This window comes from Acanthopagrus latus, chromosome 13 (assembly GCF_904848185.1).
Source record: "Acanthopagrus latus isolate v.2019 chromosome 13, fAcaLat1.1, whole genome shotgun sequence".
NCBI classification, from domain to species: Eukaryota; Metazoa; Chordata; class Actinopteri; order Spariformes; family Sparidae; genus Acanthopagrus; species Acanthopagrus latus.
The window spans coordinates 4,558,995-4,578,024 of record NC_051051.1 but is presented as its reverse complement, the minus strand read 5'-3'; the positions used below and the strand labels follow the sequence as shown (position 1 = coordinate 4,578,024).

Below are 19,030 nucleotides of genomic sequence, written 5' to 3'. Positions count from 1 at the left end.
CAGATGTTGCTCCATAATAACCCCCGTTTCAGTACAGCAGAGGGGGCATCGAGGAAAAGAGGGCAGGAGGGAGCAGCGACACGGGTTGTGGCAGAGAGGAGTGCATCCTTTCTACAGATGTTTGTGGTTCTTTCACGTGGTCGAAAGTTACGGGAAAAAGAGGCTTGAATTTGGGGGGTTGTTTAAAATCCGTTAACATCCATCCTGGAGTGTCTGGTGGGTCATTATGGAGAGTGCACAGGTGGGGCCAGAGCCTCAGGGTCTGTGGGCGGCAACTGGTCGGACCATAAATCCTTACATTCCACAACATGTGAGACCTTTAATTTAGACCAAACCTGCAAAATGTGAGAATTGGCTAGCTGTCTTAGTTAGTTGGATCCATTATCTGTGCAGCTGGTGGTTCAGACGAGGAGCTCAGGGTCCAGGAGATGTGGACTCGGACTTACTTGGGGCTTGTACTCGGAAGTCAAAGACCAGGTTTGCGTGCTTTAATGCTCAAAAAACACACCACACACTGCCCCCCCATCTCTGTTGCAGCTCCTGTCTCTTTAAGGCCTGCCCCTCCCATATACCAAGTCTCCTCTGATTGGTCAGCTCGCACATGTCTGACCCTGCACTGCTAACAACAACAGAGCAGCTGTGCTAAACCAATTCTTGAGTGCCAAACTAGCCACGAGGGATAAATCACACAAATGTTTCACCGCTTTTAACTTTGACGACTTCTAACATGCACAAGAAGCTATTTATGTAAACCATACCAGGTCTCCTTTTAATGAATTGACTCGGAGCCATCTTGTCTAAACACAACAGGATCCAGAATGAGTTCCAGCAGGACCAGGAAAGAAGAAGGATCACATAACAAATGATCTCTGTCCTCTTACCGTGTTGCCACAAGCCCCAGGGGCTCCTTGGGCTCCACAAGATCTGAGCCAGAGAGCATCTATCGCCCCCACTGTCCACCAGTGCAAGAATAACACTGTGTGTGTGTGCGTGGGGGGAAGAGTATTCGCTCTCTGTTAAGATCCACAAATGAGCCAACCCTCTGGCCCACATTACTGAGGCCTGTGGAGGGAATGCCGTTGCAATAACACTACAGCATCAGCCACTTTTACAGACTGCGGAGCCGCGACACCTCGATCAAAGTCTGGGCCGAGGCAGGACGGACGGCTCGTGAAATTGTTTCCACAGAGAGACGGTGTCTCCGGTTACATGTGCCGTGTGACCTCAGCTGCTTTTTTAACACTTTGAAATTGACTTTGGTTCCTCAAAGCGAGCGGGGGAGAGGTGAGCATTCCCTGGTCCTGCTGTGCCGTGTTTGTGTTAACCTAAAGTCCTGATAACAGGCAGCAGAAGCAGGAATGCGATGACGTGCTGGGGAGTCTGCTGGGGGGCGGACAGCGCCTGAGGCTTGCACAACTGTGCAGCCACTGCCATTATGTGTGGGAGTAACAGTGACCTTTTACACTGAGCAGAAATCCAAGTCGAGGGTGGAGGGTTTTTTTGTGTGTGCAATAACTCCTTCTGACGAATCCTCGAGTCGAGGCTGGATGTGCATTCCTTCTGGAGTCAGAGGGGGGGGAGTGTGTGACTGTCGGGGGAAAAAGAAAAAAATCGGGAAAAATGGAAAACAAAGTTAAAACGGTCTGACAGAGAGGCAGTTTAACAAAGTGAGAAGTTGTTTTTGAATCAACCCCTGCAGTTAGGTCATGTTCCCGCCTCCCTGAACTCCTCTCACTCCCTCTGTAAATTACTCCCTTATTATGTCCAAGATTTAAAAAAAAAAAAAAGTGACACTGCGCTGGAGAGGTGGAAAACAGAGTCATGTGAGCAATCCACCCGAGAAGGTGACAGACCGAAAATGATGATTCCCTAACACTCACAGACTCGTGTGCGCTCTCTGTAATTGTGGCTCACTCTCTCCGCAGTTTTAAGAGGAGGATCTGTCTTCCAATTATGCAGCGCAGGAGGCCAAAATTTAATGCGACCTCAGCAATAAATAGAAACACCCACGCAGAGATTAAGACTGAGCTATCCTGCTTTTAATTCAGAAGAAATCCTCCAAGAGCATTTTGCAGACGGAGCCAGGCACCAGAAGACACACGTCATCACTCTCTGAAAAAAAAAAAAAAAGAAAGCATCCGAGTCGGCTGAAAAGGGCAAATCTGCTCCTCTCACATTTTAGAGAGGGAAAGTCAGTGAGGCGTAATGGCTTTTACTCCCAGCAGATGGACGACGTGCTGGGAAAAAAAGGGCTCGCAGCACCTCATTTGGCATTAACAGGATGTTGTGTTGAGGCGAAGCAGACTTAAACTCACTGTGGATACGTGTGTTTACGTAACTGTGGAAATGAAGCGTGCAGTGTCACACCTAATGCCGTGCAATCACTTCTCATGGAAGCTGCTCAGGAGACACATTGGTTAGTATTCTGCCAGTGAGTCCAGGGGTTATAACAACAATATCGTGACCTGGTGAAGAAAAAAAGCAGCAATAAAAGCAGCTCCTCCTCCTCAAGCAGGAGGTGAAAATATGCTGTTTTGGTTCAAAAAAGTGAAAGCGCAGAGAAATCAGAGACATCTGCAAAGTCATCGCTTGCTTTGTTCACCGTATAGATGATGTTATGATCCCAGTTTTAATACGTTCTCTTGTTTCCTGTTTTATTTTGAAATCGTGCCCTCATGTGTCACGTCTTGCTTTTCATTTCCTCCTTCCCGTGTTTTTCCGTTCCTTCCCCTCACCTGTCCTTTTCACTCCACCTGTTCCTGATCCCCTCGTTAGTGTCTGTATATAGTCTTTGTTCTCCCTCATGTCTTTGTCAGGTCACTTGGTATGTTCATTGATGTGTACTTTGCTCTCTGTTTAAGCTTACCTTTTTTTTTTTTTTTTTTGCCAAAATACAACAGATGACTCACTGTCCAAAGATTTGTGGTCAAAGAAGAGGAACTGTTGTTTCAGTGGTTGTGAAATCATAAGATGGTAGAGAAGTCTCTCTCCACTGCAGGCCTGGAGACTGACCGTACACTCTCTGTAGTTTTCTACAGATATAATTGCAATTAAACTACCATCGTAATAGTAAACATAGAGGCTGCAGCACTTTCTGTTCAGTTATGGTCTTTCGCCCACAAACCTACAGTCCTAAAAACAGTTAATTCATATGTATTTCTCCTTGGAAATGTATTCTTAACACACCTCTCTTCCCCGAATCAAGAATGACGTGATTCTTCGTAAGACTGTACAAGTACTACACCTCAGGACACATTTGAGGTACTTTTTACCTGAGTATTTTTCACTTGTCAGATCACCATGTATCTCCAAACACGGAGACATGAATATGAATGTTCGGGATAAACTGGAGGATGACGTGTTTACTTTATGGGTTGAGAAAAAAACTCTCCCACTTGTTTAAATAAACTTCTTGAATTCTTCATGTTGGCTTGGCTGGAAAACTCATTGTCACAGGCTGTTTATCTTGACTCATGAAACACGTTTTTAGAGATACATGATTCACATGGAGCAAACATACGATTCTCTTAAAGGATGTGACGCACTGCTGTTGTTGGGTACAAGCCAAAAGTCATATTTGAGTAAAAGTAAAGATATCGTGTTATTAGTTCATTTATTTTGAAGTGAACGTCACCCACAGGAATGGTACTTCAGTGAAAGTATCAAAATCATGCATAAAATATCGATACATGTAAGTCAATACTGTATTCTACGGGTCAACCTGTCTGGACGATTACCGGATCCAATATTCAGCATGTTTCTGATGATCAAAATAATGAATGCACGTTTGTTGTTTGTCTTTTTTTAAAATGGAAATACTCAAGTAAAGTAGAAGTACTTCAGTTCTGGAGTAACATTTTTTTAAGCTACATTCCATCACTGCAACTATAAAGTAGCCTATTTAAAATTAGCTCAAACTTTAACATCTATAGCAGTAAAATCGAAAACAAACATATTATATTTATCATAATAGTAAAAACACTAACAGGAAGCATTTTACTCTGTGATAAGTAACCTAAGTAAGGTTTTGAATGCAGGACTTTAACTGTAGTAGAACTTATGTGATACATATTTGATGAACATGATGAACTGTCTGCATGAATAAATGAATGACTTTATATTGAGCCAAAAATAAAAACGTCATAAAAAGACAAACAAAACAAAAGCAACAGTGTCTGAAAAGCAGCAGGTAGAAGTCAAACTATCCCTTTCTCACTTTTCTTCTTTTAACTATGTGATTGTGGTTTTGTAAATAAAGCACATTGTCGTTTTCCTTCCTTGTGTTTTTTTCAAAATGTTATTTCTTGCTTTAAACATGATGAATGCAGTTTCCATGAGAACTCTGACAGATCACATGTGTCACTGAGGCCAAAATATGATGAATACAAAATCCCTCCTGGAGCTCGCTGCTGATTTGGTGACACCTGGTGGAGAAAATTCGAAACTACAACTTGTGTTTGACTACAACTGCTGTGTGAGAGGTGGGTTCAGTTTCCACACCACAGTGTTCAGCTACAGTGTAGTTTCATTATTATATAATATATATTTCACCTGGTGGCGACGTGATTCAACCGGAACCAGACACCGTCAGCCTCAAAGCGACGACAGCTTATTAAAATCTTCGGTTAACACCTTAAATTTAATCTAGTTTTATTTTGTTGTGCTGTCGAATGTGTGTATATAATTCATAATGTAGTGTACAATGTGTGTATGAAGCGTGTTTAATTGTAGAATCAAATGAAACCGTAAGAAGCACATGGAGGTAATTATCAGATTTACGCGCAATTAAGCCGCTTTAAGTTGGCTCCTTCAAAATAAAAGCAGCCGGAAGTGACTCTCACTTGTGGCTTCCTTTTAAAAACAAGCTGTAGCTTTGTGGCCTACAGGTTTTTTTTGAGTGTGTGTGTGTGTGTGTGTGTGTGTGTGTGTGTGTGTGTGTGTGTGTGTGTGTGTGTGTGTGTGTGTGTGTGTGTGTTTGTTTCTTTTGCTGGCAATGGAGTGAATCATTTATGCATGACCGTGAGGCCATGAAATGTTCGGATATGACCTTTTAATACCCTTTGAATGCTTTTAACCTTAGAAGTCCTGCATGAGCCATGATGGAGGTTTTTTTAAAAAAATAATTTCTGCACACACACGTTGACATACACCATTAAACTTGACCACTTTATAGATTCTAAACCATATTGTCACTTAAAGTTTCATCGTTTCTGTGACCTCCAGCACATTCAAGCATTTTTGAAAGGGGGGATTAAAGTTTGTAATAGCAGATAAAAAAAAAATGGGACTAAGTGCAAAATAGCATTTGTGTGCATGGATGTGTAGACTCGGGTGGTGTCGGTCTGTGTGTGAGGCTGGATGTGTATGACTCTGGATGGATGCAGGAGTGTCCGTTTATGTGTATTTTATTTTTTTAGGAACACATGTCATCCGGACGAATTAAAGAAAGACATGTATCTTTCAGTATTGATAATAAATTTATGCTTATTCATACAGGTCAGATAAGGTCCCAGAATTGCAGTCAAAATTGCATCTGCCCATTGTTGCACACCCACAAAGCACATGAAGCACACACAAAAGTACAAGTTGTCATAGGTACTGTTTTTTCCAATATACATATATTTCATGATGTTCATCAATATAATAAGACATTGATAGATTTACACTACAATTATTTTATGTACTTTTTAGTTTTTCATTCAGTCTCCTCTCCTTTTCACGTTGAGTCAACTTTTGCTTAGTTTTTTCTAATCCCATACCAAATGACAGCACAATAAATCTATCAATAAATAAAAAGCAGAAGGAAAAGGAAAAAAAATAAATAAATAAAAGGTTAAATTAAAACCGAGCACATCGCCCGTGATCCTCCAGTCCTGTCCCTCCAGTAAGGCCGGACGACCCGGGGCGATATTGGCCTTCATCCCAGAGAAAAAAGAAAAAAAAAACACAATCCCGAAGAGAAATCAAAATCTTTTCCTCAAAAATAAAACAGATTTGAAACAAAAAATATATCTCGTAAGATAGAAACGGCAATCTGATGTAAACTGTAGAATCATTCTAAGCATTCTGGACGATTTGAAGGTAAAAATACTTTCATTTTCTTTTTTTCTTCCCCCCTCATTTTCTTTTACCTTTTACCCATCAGTGCTTGCACACAAACAATTTCAGTGACATCTGGAGTTACTAAAATCGATGCAAAAGAAGAAAAAAAAACCCCACCACATTTGGTTAAAAAAAATAAAAACATGTTGACATATAAGAAGCAGAATATTGTATGTTCATAGCCATCCACTGAACATTCAGAGACTCAGGTTCCCTCCTATCGCTGCATTCAAGCCATCTGGGGGGGTGACAGCTCCTCGCTCTGTACATATTTCACACTCTGATGAAGAATCGGATCTTCTCTTTTTGTTTCCTTCCAAGTTTGAATCACAAGTTCACGAGTTATCCTTCAAATCTGGAAGGAAGGGGTGGGCTTTTAGACACCGCATTGGCCGTGTCCGACCCTCCCAAATGACCCCTGAACGCAGCGTTAAGTTGAGATCGCTGAACAGTTCTCAAGGTTGACACATTAAGACAATATTCCCCCGCTGAGTCATGTTTCCCATCCCGCTGGGAGGAAAAAAATAAAATTAAAAATGAACGAAAAACCCACGACAGAGAAAAAAGTGCCACGGTGTTAAAAACGTACGCGCACTTTCTTTTTCACACAGACAGTAAAGCAACCAGGAAAGTAAAAGAGAGATCACTCGCGTCAGTTTCACCTTTTGTGTTCAGATTGGTTGAGCACTCACGACAGCTGGATTATTTTTTTTTTTTGTATTTTTTAATTTTTTTTTTTCCCATGGATAACACAGAAGTCCTACCCCAATCAGTAGTGTTACGGTCCACTGTGTGGTTAAACTCCTGCAGAGGATGGCTGAGAATAAGGAACAACATTTGGAACCCTATCGTGTTTTTGTTTTTTTTGTCCTATTGCCAAAAACCCAATTTTACAGTTTTATAATATAGTTTTTTTTGTCCTCATATAGATATATATATTTTGGTAAATTGCTAATACCTTAAACCTGAGGATATAGGACCCCCTACTCCCCAAAACACCCCCATATTACAACACCAAACAATGCAGATTTTTTTTTTTTTTTTTTTTTAATATATATAACTTTTTTTCTCGGTTTATGTCTAACAGCTATTTTATGACTTATTTCATTTTTCAAAACTTGGCAGCACTAATGGAGACACGAGAAAGAAACAAAAAAAAAAAGAAGAGTTGTGCTATTATCAGTTACAGGATCGTGTGTCTAAAAAAACTTGTTACTGATTTTAGAGAAGCTCTTCAGACCTGGGCGAGGGCGAGGGGGGAGGGGGCAGTCTGTATTTGAGATTTGAAGCATGCGGTCCTTTTTTATGTTTTGGTTTTTTAATTATTTTTTTGCATATGTTAGAATGGCACACTCACAAGCCAAACTGACACTTTAAAAAAAACCAACAACAAAAAAAACCCCAAAAGGTCCGGTACTGGTGGATCAATAGAGGGTAATTCAGTTAAACAGACCCGGATTCGTTTGGACAACCTGTTTTTTTTTTTTCCTCTCCACTTGTTTTTGATGGCAATTGGCAGCATAAGCATGGAAAAAAATCTGGTCTTTGGTAGTCTTCTGCAGTTTACTTTTGCTCTGTTTTGGAGGGGGGGGGGACACCTGTAAGGGGAACGGAGCCGAGGTTCTCGCTAAGGTCGGGCTCCTTTTTTCCTAAGTAGAACTCAGCCGACAGATCTGCAGCCTCGCTCGCTTGTGTACTTCAGTGGTTCAAGGAAACGACGTGCCCTCACTCTGAGATTTAAGCGGCCTAATCTGTCGGGATAAACTGGGGATATTCCCAAGACAGAGCTATTCTAACACTCTCACACACACACACACTGCACACACACACTCACACACATGCACACGGTAGGATTCAGAATCAGTGAGTTGAGCGAAAGGGGGGGCAGGTTGGTCTTCTCAGCTGGTGGGAAAGTTAAAAAGTTGTTGAAAAGAGACAAGGCTGCTAAGGCTTTGCACACTCGTCTGGACGCACAGGTTTTTTTTCCCGATGACTCAATTTTACACACTTCAGGATTGTTAATTACAGCATTAGTTGGCAGCGCGAGCCGAGCTGCGACCTGTTAAACCTTGAAAATGTTCAACTGCCTGATTTCAGAGCTTCGATTTACCACGACCGCGAGTTAAGTTGGAGATAAAACTCCCCCCTCCAAAAGACGCCGTCGGCAGTTTTTGAAGGGAATTTCGGAGTTTACGTCGTCTCACGTCATCTCGCGTGTGCAAGGCCTCAGTCTGACAGGGTGTTAGAAAACAAGTGCATCACATTTGCCCCCTGCTCGCCGAAGTAGCCAAAAAAGTTTTAGCACGCACCGAAAAAAACAAAGGTAAAAGGAACAGTTTTTTAAGACCGAACCAGCGAGGGCACCAATGAAAGAAAGAACAATAGAAGCCTCTCCCTTGATGCTTGGCAGTGTATAACGCACGGAGCTGAATTACAAAAAACACACCAGACGGAGGTAAAGAGGAGCTTTTCGCCGACTGTCGGCGGCAAACAGCACTGATTGCACACTTCCTCTTCACCTGTCTGTTTCACACAAAAATATACTATAATAAAAAATATAATCTATTATTCTTAAAAAAGAAAAAAAAAGGCCTTAACTATTAGGGAGAAACACTAAGAGACAGAACCACTGCGCGAGCAAAACACTCTGCTTCCGGTCTTTTTATTATTTTTTTTAGAATAATTGCTTCTGGCGTCTCTCGTCGCTAAACCTTCTGACTGTGTATCTCCGAGCCTTCCCCCTGAACTAAAAACTCAACTGTGAATTTGACTTCTCTGTTTTTTTTTTGTTTTTTTTCGTCTTCATTTCATTTAGCCTCGTCGTCTCTGGTCCTGGATTTTGCAAAATAAGGCTTTTTAGTTTTTGTTGTCTCTTAAATGTGCTCTTCATGAGGAGAGGTTTTGCTGCACGAGGATCTCCTTCGGGCCAGGCTACTGACCAGCCAGACAGCGCCATCAAAAACAAGGTTTGTTTGTGCATTTTAAACAGATTTCTCTCTTTTTTTTTTTTATTTTCTTGGCAGTCAGCCGCTCCCTCGACGCTAAATGTTTACAGCGCGAGGATGCGTTTGACTGCAGATCTTCGACAGTGACTGAAGACTAAGGCTTTTCAGTGTGAACTCGTCAATTGTTTTGCATCGGCCCTATCTCATCGCCTGGAATTAGAAATCTTTTTTGTAAGCCCGTGTCCACAGTTTGACATTAATGACATCTCCATAGTATAGTGTAAGTGTAATGTCAGGATAACATAGTTTTTTGTATATATAAAAGAAAATCTTCTGGACAGATTGACGGTCTAATCCTGTCCATCCAAATCTTACCCTTACAGCTATTAGCTAGAACTATTTTTTTTTTCTCCTATGGTTTGTATGACCGACGATTTTCGACACAAGTTTCATCGCGTGTGTTGTTGTAGTATTATTATTTTTAAAGATACTTACACTTACATGTGCTACGGTAAGACCATTTGCACTAGACTGCAATGAAGGAATGTTTTCGAAATAAGACACTACGTAATATTGAAATAAAAAAAGAAAAATAAACATCTACAGACATTGGTCCGACTATGGCAGTTTCGAAGAAATCATCAGAAGAAGAAAGTCGAGGTGATCGAGCATGCTGAGAGACGGAGGTCACAGATGGAAGGTGTTGACGGGGGGGTTGGGAGGTGAGATGAAGGAAGAGGAATGACACTCAGATGGAGAGGACCAGGGGATTAGTTTGACAATTCATGCATTGTTTTGTGTGTTTTGATCAAGATCAGTGAGCATGAATTCTCTCAGAATAAAACCGAGCAAAGAGTCTCAAACTTCACGGCATCGAGTTCTAGAAATCCGGAGCTGACGTGAGAGTAATTTTCAAGGGCAGTTTGAGCTCAGATTCCTGCAACTCAACGACTGAAGTTTTTCGGTCTCTTTCGGGCTCATTTTGGGATCGTCTTGGCGGACACGAGCGACACAGATGGACTCGAGAGAAGTAGTTGAATGGAGACGGACTCCACTGTGCAGAGATACACCAAAAAAGAGAGAGTCAGCAGGAGGAAGAGGAGGGGGACGGACGGATGATGATAACATGCAAAGATACACACTTTGATTAATAGGCAGTATTTAACGCTGAAGCATACGTAAAATTAATACAAAAACTTAAAAAATACAAAATGCACACACACGCACACGCACACACACCTACAAAACAGTATATATCAGAATAAAACTCTACAAAGAACTATATATATATATATCAGTTATGTAACAATTAAATCGCCAAATCGTTGTTTCCTTTTCTGTTGTTGCATCGTCACAAGTGTTTTGGTTCTCAGTATGGCAAGTTAGAAAAGCCAAGAGGACCCAGAAAGGAGACGGTGGGGGGACGAGGGGGGCCACACACTCACAGGACAAATATTGACAGGGGGGTCCAGAGGCGAGGTGGTGGAAGTGGGGGAGCCATGGGGCCCTGAAAAGGGGTTTAGTGGGTGTTATATCGAGGCTAACCAGGGGTAAGACAGATATAATAAACTATTTTTTTCTCATGGTTAATTTTGGAATCAATTTGAGGGTTTGTTTGTTTTTTCTTTTCTGTAGCAAGGAAGTTGCGATCAGACTGGGGTAGGAGCGACTCTTCTTAGGTGCTGAAGTACACTGTGGAGAGAGAGACAGAGAGGAGAGAGGCGATGAAGCAGAACAACTTCCTCAGATTTGTTCAAATTAAAGGCCACGTTTTAATGTAGACAAACTATTTTTTTTTTTACTAATAATACTACATCTGCAAAGCTTATAGGAACATGTTTCATCAGCGATATGCAGTTGTTGCCAGTTTGTGGAAAAACGTGAAAAATGACATTTCCTGAAATAATGATGGCGAATGTATGCGAAATTAAAAAAAAGATTCTTACCAATAATGACGATGAGGACAATCACGCATATCACACCCAGGATAATCATCATCTGTAGAAAAAGTTGTTAAAAAAAAAAACAAAAACGTGTCATTTTCACAAAACACACCAAACACGTAGCTTCTACCTGCCCTGCCTGTTATTATTCATGATCACTTATTATGAATTTCCCAGTTAGATTGACCTCAAATTCCAGCAGCCTCCCATTTTTTTGACATGGGAGGCTCAATAATTCTCCTGGCAACATGTCGCTGTAATCACATGATATGTAGACAGTATATATCTTGAATTTCGACCCCACAACAACCAATGAGAGTCATATTATTGTACCAGAAAAAGGAATTCTCCAGTAGAAACTGCTCTCATCTAACCTTTTCATACAAACGGATTTGCTATTCAGATAAGCGCGTCTGCTCGTCCTCACCTTGGCATTCTTCCACCAGTATTTATTCTTCAGTTTTGCAGCGCTGGTCTCGAACTGAGAGGCTCCAGCCTGCAGGGCGTCAGCCCTGTCGTCCAGTTCTGACAGCTTCTGATCACGCTCCAGAACCTTATCCACATTTACACGCATGATATCCACCACCTGAGGGAAGACACACAGAAAGCCATGTAGTGCAACCAGCCGTCCAGACAGAACGACCCGTGTGACGGGATGGAGCTGAACTGTGAACTGTGACTAGAGACGAACACATCCCTCACAAACGATCACTAGAACCTTAAATGTCTGCGGCTGAGCAGCAGGTACTCACCTCGTCCACCTGCGCCTGCGTCTGCTGCAGACGGCGGTTGCTGGTGAGGTTGGGAGGCTGAGTCGCTCCATCTGCAGGGGCTCCAGCGGCTGGGGCAGACCTGGGTATAAAAAAAAAAAACATTCAAATATTCAGTTATTAGATAAAACTTTAATAAAACACAATAAAACAGGAAGAGGCATCTATAAGAGTTTGCAGATGTTCATGTTTAGGTATTTTCTGAATGTTCTACTGGTCACAGGCAGGTTTTTTTTTTATTCTCACCGATATATTCTCTGTTGGGAGCGGTCTGCGTCGAAGCTATAAAATAACGGCGAAGGACACAATGGACACACTCCTGGTTATCAGCTGTTGTGACATGTAAATCCACATGCTGGGTCGCTCTGGGTTGGTACTGGGTCCAGAGTCCTTATAAAAAGAACCATCGACTGCAGGCCTTGCTAAAGTTAAGCTGATGTGTCATTGTGACCTACATAGACCTTTTCTTTTGGAGGCACTACGCACAAATAACGACCTCGGCGAGAGACAGGCGATGTAAGCTCCATGAGAAGCGCGTCGTCTTCATGCTAACATGAACTCACAGGAACAAATAAAACCAGAAATACATACAAATGTGCAGCTACTGTTTGATTCCTCGCGAGCTGAATGCTAACCCTCGCTCCTTCTAGCTCTTCTTTGTCGTTGTCGTTGAGTAAACCACACATGAATGATGAGCAATAAAAGACTGAGCGACGGCTTCAGGGTACGAACTACAGAGCGACTGTATGTCTCATGCAGGGAACAATTATTAGTGATGCAAGACTCATCAACAACGAGGAGGACGACGTCGTGTAGCAGCTGAGAAACAACCCACCTACAAAAAAAAAAACACAATATCCAAATTTGATCCGATTCACCAAATAGGCGTTATTCTCTTAATCCTCTGACGGCATCTACTTTTTAATTTAAACAGAGATTAACTCAATAAATTAGAACATAAGCTTCATAAAAGAGATTAAATGGCTGAAAAGATAAGTTGAGATCATCAGGACACAAGAAATCTATTCATGGCCTTCCTGAACCGACTGGGACCGTTTCTTATTAAATGAAGTTCTTCAGGACATTTTTCAATTAACATGTGTTAAACTAAAATAAAGGCGAGTAAAGAGCAAAAACTGTTCGCTGATGCTGTTCTTCTCATTGGATATGATTAATACAACCCACTCAAATCATTTCACCTTCATAAGAACATGTTCCCAAATCAAATAAAAGTCTTAACATTGAAACTTAAACTTTCTCCGATGTAATGTAGCATCACATACGTTAAAAATCTCATTTTAAAGGCTCAGAAAATCTAAATTTTGAGTATTTTATGGAGTTAAATGCTTTATTTTCAAACTATAATCCAGATTTATCAACAAAATTATGAAGTGAACTTGTAATCTTGTCTGATAAAGACAAGATCGTGGTATCTTCTGCTGAATTAGCTGTAATTATAACGGAGCGACGGCGCTGGTGCGAGGCAGAACTCTGTATAAAGGTCACCTTTACACGCTCACACATCGCTAATCCTCTAACAACAACAAATCCTTCTGAATCGCCTCGTGGTTGCCGGTGGTCCCTGTCAGCTGCCAGCCGGCCTTAATACAAACTGGCAGTGTTGAAGCCTCGAACCTGTGATATCTATTTTAATACGACGTGTCTGAAACAAACAAACAAACAAAAAACGGTCCGTGAAGTTAATGTGGGCTTCTTCTTCACTTGACAGCAAAAGGTGTAATGAATCCAAACCAGCCAGGAAGCATCGCGAGTGCGGCGACAAAGATTTTCTCGCCGGCTTCCATCGTTCCTGTGAATAATCCCCACTGACGGAGCGACACGCCGGCAGCTCCACACCCAGGTGGGGCAGCCGGTTCTGATCCGTGCAGCTTTGGTAGTTCATGATAGCTGAATGTTACATTCAGTCAACAGGTATCTGTGGTTCTCCAGGTAACCTGGTGAACCTTATTTGGCTTCCAGCAGGCGGCGGGGCCCCATTAAAAAGACGACGATGATTTGTTGTTTTCCGAGGTCGAGTTTCACCAGAGCACGTTATGGGAAAACAACAGAACAATGCAACAATAAAGAAAAAAATAAAAACCACAAAAAGGGCTCTGATCTGAAAAAGGCAGCTGCCTGAAACACGACGTCAGGTGTCACATTTCCTCTCTCAGCAGCCTGCTGCCGACAAGTGTTTGAATTGTTGCTTATTTTCTGTCGTTCGGCTGTTTCCCAAAGCCCCAGATGGCAATTTTATTTCGTCCACAAGCCTCGATGGAGAGCGAGGAGTCAAAGAAACCGGACGATATTTCACATTTAAGACACAGCCTGATGAATCAATGATCGGCTGACAAACAATAAATTGATCTCAGTGGCTCCTCCAAGTCAGACTGGGTGAAAGCTAATTATATATTATATTCAGGCCTTGTTTTTTCAAGACAGAGCTTATAAATAAATGCAGATAGATAGATAGATAGATAGATAGATAGATAGATAGATAGATAGATAGATAGATAGATAGATAGATAGATAGATCACATGTTCAGCCCCTGTCATGTGAGCAGCATGCTGTCTGACTCTGAGCACTGGAGAGCGACATTTCAGCACCGGACAGCGCCTCAGACTCAGCCTCAGCTTCAGCCTCAGCCTCAGCTTCAGCCTCAGCCTCAGACTCAGCCTTTCTGTCCCATTCTGTCCGATGTTACCTAACCAGAATCTAAAAACCCAACAACACTCCTACAGCAGCACCAGCAGCCCCACCGGGGGGGTTTACATCCATGTCCTGCAACACATCACGTTTCACGGCCTGTAAACACACCGACAGCCTGCCAGCGTCGAGGGGCGGGGAGGATCCAATAGAACCACGGTGGCTCTGGTGACGAACGTGACTTGTAGCCCCACAAAAACGCGCTGGCACGGCTCGGTTCCGATGTCGCTGTGTTGGCACCGTCCAAAAACAACCCGACAGGCTGTCTCCTCTTAGCCTTTGTGTTTTATTTATTTAATTTATGTTGTGGTTAAATACGCGCTGGGAGATGGATGAGGACAAATAAGGAAATGGAGGATTTCGGGCAGGACCGGTTGGATGTTTTTGAAGACGCGCACGGTGGTGAGACATGTGAAGCTGTCCGCCCTCCGCACGACGATCGACGACATTACAAGCAGGAGGCTAAGGCTATCCCCACCCCCCGCTGCTGCCCGGGTGCAAATATCACGTAAACTAGGCCTAAGCCTGCCTCACAGCTAATAATACCCCCTGTCAGCCTGCCTGTCTGCCTGCCTGCCTGTCTGCCTGCCTGCCTGTCTGCCTGCCTGCCTGCCTGCTCGTCGAATAATGTCGACGCTGCCTCCAACATTGTGTCCTTGCTGTGTCGTTTTTTCCCCCCTTCCTTTCTTTCTAGAAGTACTGAATGTCACCTGCGGATCAGCAAAGCGCACCAAAAATAAAATGACAAACCCTAAAAAAATAAAAATAAATAAAAATCGAATCTCTACATGTGTTGTTATCGTGTGAGATGTTTTCCTCCACCTCCCTTATTTCATTTGATTTTATTTTTTTTTTTAATTAGCCTGTGGGGTAATCGAGCTAGACGGTGGTCAAACCAGTCCAAACTGGAAGATAAATAAATAAATATATAAATATATAAATAAAGAAATGCGTGGAAAGCGTCAAACGACTGAAGTATATAAGAGGCGCGGTGTGAACATCGTGTAAACGTGAGCAGAAAAACACCCAGAGAGGCTAATTATGTTGTTTTAATGCGAGATAAACCCGGAGAGCGCTGCGTCCGCTCCAAGGTTAGGCCGGCGAGGTTAGCCGTTTTTTTTTCTCACTCTGAACGTATCGTCAAAGAGAAGGAGAAGGACAAGAAGGAGGTGTGGGATTAAATCCAACAAGATTAGAAAAACGATGTGATTAAAAAAAAAAAAAGAAAGAAAGAAAGAAAAGGCTGAGGGTTTGATGGCGGAGGCGCGCAGAGGAAACCATCGCCGCTCCAGTCGTGAGGACGGAGCAGGAGCGATAAACAGATCCGGGTTTTTATTTCATTGTATATGACAAAAACATAAATAAATAAAAAGGTGCGGTACTTACATGTTTCCTGGTTGTGTTGGCTGGGCGGCTGTGCTGAAATCCGCGGCTGGGAGCGTGTGAGGCGCGTTCAGTGGCTGGCGGATGGATGTGGATGTGCCTCTCTTCTCTCCCCTCTGGCAGCCTTCGCTTTTGGTTCTTGTGGCGTGTCCCTGCCTATATAGCTCCTGGAGTGGGAACACTGGCTCGTACCTGCTCGCTGAGACGCGTCTCCTCCTCACTTATTCGCTACCACAACGTAAAAATAATAATAATAATTTTTTAAAAAAAACGCTCCACTTCTCGTCTTCTCGTTCTATTTCTAAACGGCGATGTGCGGCACCTGCAGGCTATTACCAGTGCCTGGCGCTGTCAGGGTCCGTGCGGTAATGACGGTGTAATAAACAGCCGCCTGGATTAGGTGGACAAAGATGGCTCGGTGACGTCAATCGCGCCGAGTTTCATGTTGGAGATGGGAGACCTCCAGACAGGCCGAGGTGGTTTTTACGCGCGGGGACGTTTTTATTTTTTTATTTTAGGGGTGGGAAGCTCATGGAGGGGCGACATGTGTCACGGTGGTGCTTCTGTGGGGGGTTTGACGCGTATTTTTATTTTTCCTTTCTTTTTTTTTTTTTTTTAAAAAAAAGGAGATCATTTGACAAGCAAAGCCTTGTGTGTCAACAAAATGGCGTTCCTCGAAAGGGGGTGTGGCGAGCCTCGCATGTAGGCGCCTGGTTATCATTCATAGTAAATATGGAGAAGGAGGATGGAGGTGGAGAGGACACCACCTGAGAGAGAGAGAGAGAGAGAGAGGCAGCAGCCTGAGTGTGTTCAGTACGCTGGATTGTCTGACATAAGCTAATTAATGTGAGCACAGGTGCATTTTGGCCCTCGGGGGCACCCGTCCTGCTCCCTGACGGGAGGCTGTCAGAGTTTCCCAAGAAAAGGAAAATCTTTAAATCATTAGAAAATAACAAAACAATGAATTTATATATTTTGTTAATTAGAGGATTAATTCTGACATTTTTATTTAGATAATCTAATATAATAAGATATGATAAGAAAGACATACATACATACATTTGCCAGGCTAATTAATGATCTGTTTATTTATTTATTGGTCTGAATTTAAGTTGCGTTTCACTCCTCAGTGCTCTTCTCGACATGTCTTGGATCTATAATCTTCACAGATTACTGGTCCGTAAATCCAAAGAAAGTGAAAAACCACCTGATGCCTAATCAACAGTCTGTGCATCAATTAGGCCTCAGAGGTTTTGTGTTTTGCAGTTTTGCAGCTTTCTTTCATTAAAATGTTTCTAATCGTACCAGTGTTTGGAGAGAACGCACTTTACTGTGTCAGTTTTTTTCTTTTTAAATGTTGTGCCGGTGACTAACACTGAGCATTTCCCTGGACAAGATAAATCCAGTTACATATCGAACCCACTAAACCCGCTGACCTGACCTCACCTGACACATGGACTGGCTTCAGGCTGAAGGTCTCACGCGAGTTTGCAAATCCCACCTCTCAGTTTCACCCGCTGGAACCAAAATACACTCGAGATGTTTTCTAGAAAAGCTTCATTTCATCTTGGTTAGTTACAAAGAAACAAACGTGTTCAGGCGAGTTTGCCTGACACTTATCTATTTGATAATAGAATATATATATTCATTGTCAGCACTTCTCACCAGACTGTGGAAGCACTGAGCAGCTCTTTCAGCAGCATATTTTCTGTTTAACTTTTTGCCTTTTGCCTCTTTTTCCTGTATTTGTTGCATCTGGAGCTGCTGTAACAAGTGACTTTCCCTGTTGTGGGATAACTACAGTCCATGCAATGTAACCTAACCTGATGTGATTCTTCATACAGCTCCTTTAAAACAAACTGACATGCTGCAAAACATGCTGGTGAAATGAAGATACAAACACTCAGAATGTGAGTGTGATGAGAAGCTAAATGAAACCCTTCTAACGACACACGGTAGCTTCAGTGCATTTGAATGATTTAACTGCTCGATTGTCAAATTATCATCTGAACATTGTGTTCGAGCACATGATGTGGCTTCCTCAAGGATAAAATGTTCTGTCTCGTAGGAGGGCGATACTCTCAGATCCCACACGGTGGCGCCGTAGGACAGCGTTGCATCATTTTCCAGCATCCTTGGTGGTGGAAGTAGAAAGTGCAGACAGAGGTAGCTGCCTCCCTCCACTCATGGTCGTGACCTCAATCTGCTGGGAGGATGCACACAGCTGGCATGACTCGGCACTGTTGTCGGTCATCATTCTTGAGTTAGTCTGTCGGGTCGTGATCCTGTTTTCTCCAACGCTGGTGTGGTTTACTTGTGAAACTGCATAACCTAACGCAAAATAAACACCCTTTAAATGTGTTTTTATTGATTCTGCAAACGTCTTTTAAAACAAACCTTAAGATTTTAGGCCATGGTGATATTGTTCCCCATTTTTTTTAAAACATCTATATATATTTCATCACCCCTGTTTTTCCAGGGTAGGAAATAAAAGATATTCTAATAATTCTGTGGAATTTGTGTCGTGCCAGAGGCCGGTCGTTAGTTCATGTTAAACAGACTCCATTTACATTTTTATTTCTCTGTTAGCGGAGAAGAGGGAGGCGTCGAGATGAAATAAAAGTCATAAAGTCGGATCCTTTTTGGACTGTACGTGGAGTCTTTGCACAGAGAAGTTACAAAATCAAGCAGCGGACAGTCTCATTTTTTAATGTCAGGTGATTAATACATGTCAGTTGCCTTAAATGTGCCATAGAGCCCCTTTAGTTAGTTAGCTTCAGATGTCATTAGATTGATCACAATGCCTCGTTATTAAAGATCTGTCCAAGCCTTCAACAGGCAACACCAAGTAAAAGTAAAATCACGCTTGTTTTATTTGTACTTCCATGTTAAATCTTGCTACTCATTTTGCTTTTATTCATGCAGCAGCTTCAGATTTCTTTCCGACTGACCCATTTGTGTACTAATTAACACTATTTTTCAGACATTATATTTCTGAAAGCGAGACGCGGGGAAGCTGTTCGACAGTCGTGGACGGAGGCTGCGAACAGATTCATTGCCATGTATCACCTGTAACTGCTTCTCCCACACTGCGGATGAAGGGAGAGAATACAGATAACGGGGTGCTACGGATCCAAACACGCAAGTCTTCATCTATAATTGATCAAACCGCGAGGCCGT

At 42.4% G+C, this 19,030-nt stretch overlaps 1 protein-coding gene across 1 annotated transcript; it reads right to left on the bottom strand.

Annotated features, from left to right (window-relative positions):
- Positions 1-5,458: 5,458 nt before the first annotated feature.
- On the bottom strand, positions 5,459-16,299 carry vamp2 (vesicle-associated membrane protein 2). Its single transcript, XM_037120525.1, has 5 exons — positions 15,854-16,299; positions 11,743-11,842; positions 11,418-11,576; positions 10,994-11,045; positions 5,459-10,739 (listed from the first exon to the last, which is right to left on the bottom strand). Coding segments are annotated over exons 1-5 (330 nt in total). The 5' UTR covers positions 15,856-16,299; the 3' UTR covers positions 5,459-10,722.
- Between the last annotated feature and the right edge of the window lie 2,731 nt (positions 16,300-19,030).

Bases quoted from the DNA above. Each gene is read 5' to 3' on its own strand.
- vamp2 (XM_037120525.1), bottom strand. The intron at 11,577-11,742 runs GTGAGTACCTGC...GTCTTCCCTCAG, and splicing joins CGCAGGCGCAGGTGGACGAG to GTGGTGGATATCATGCGTGT. The intron at 11,046-11,417 runs GTGAGGACGAGC...CTTTTTCTACAG, and splicing joins ACTGGTGGAAGAATGCCAAG to ATGATGATTATCCTGGGTGT.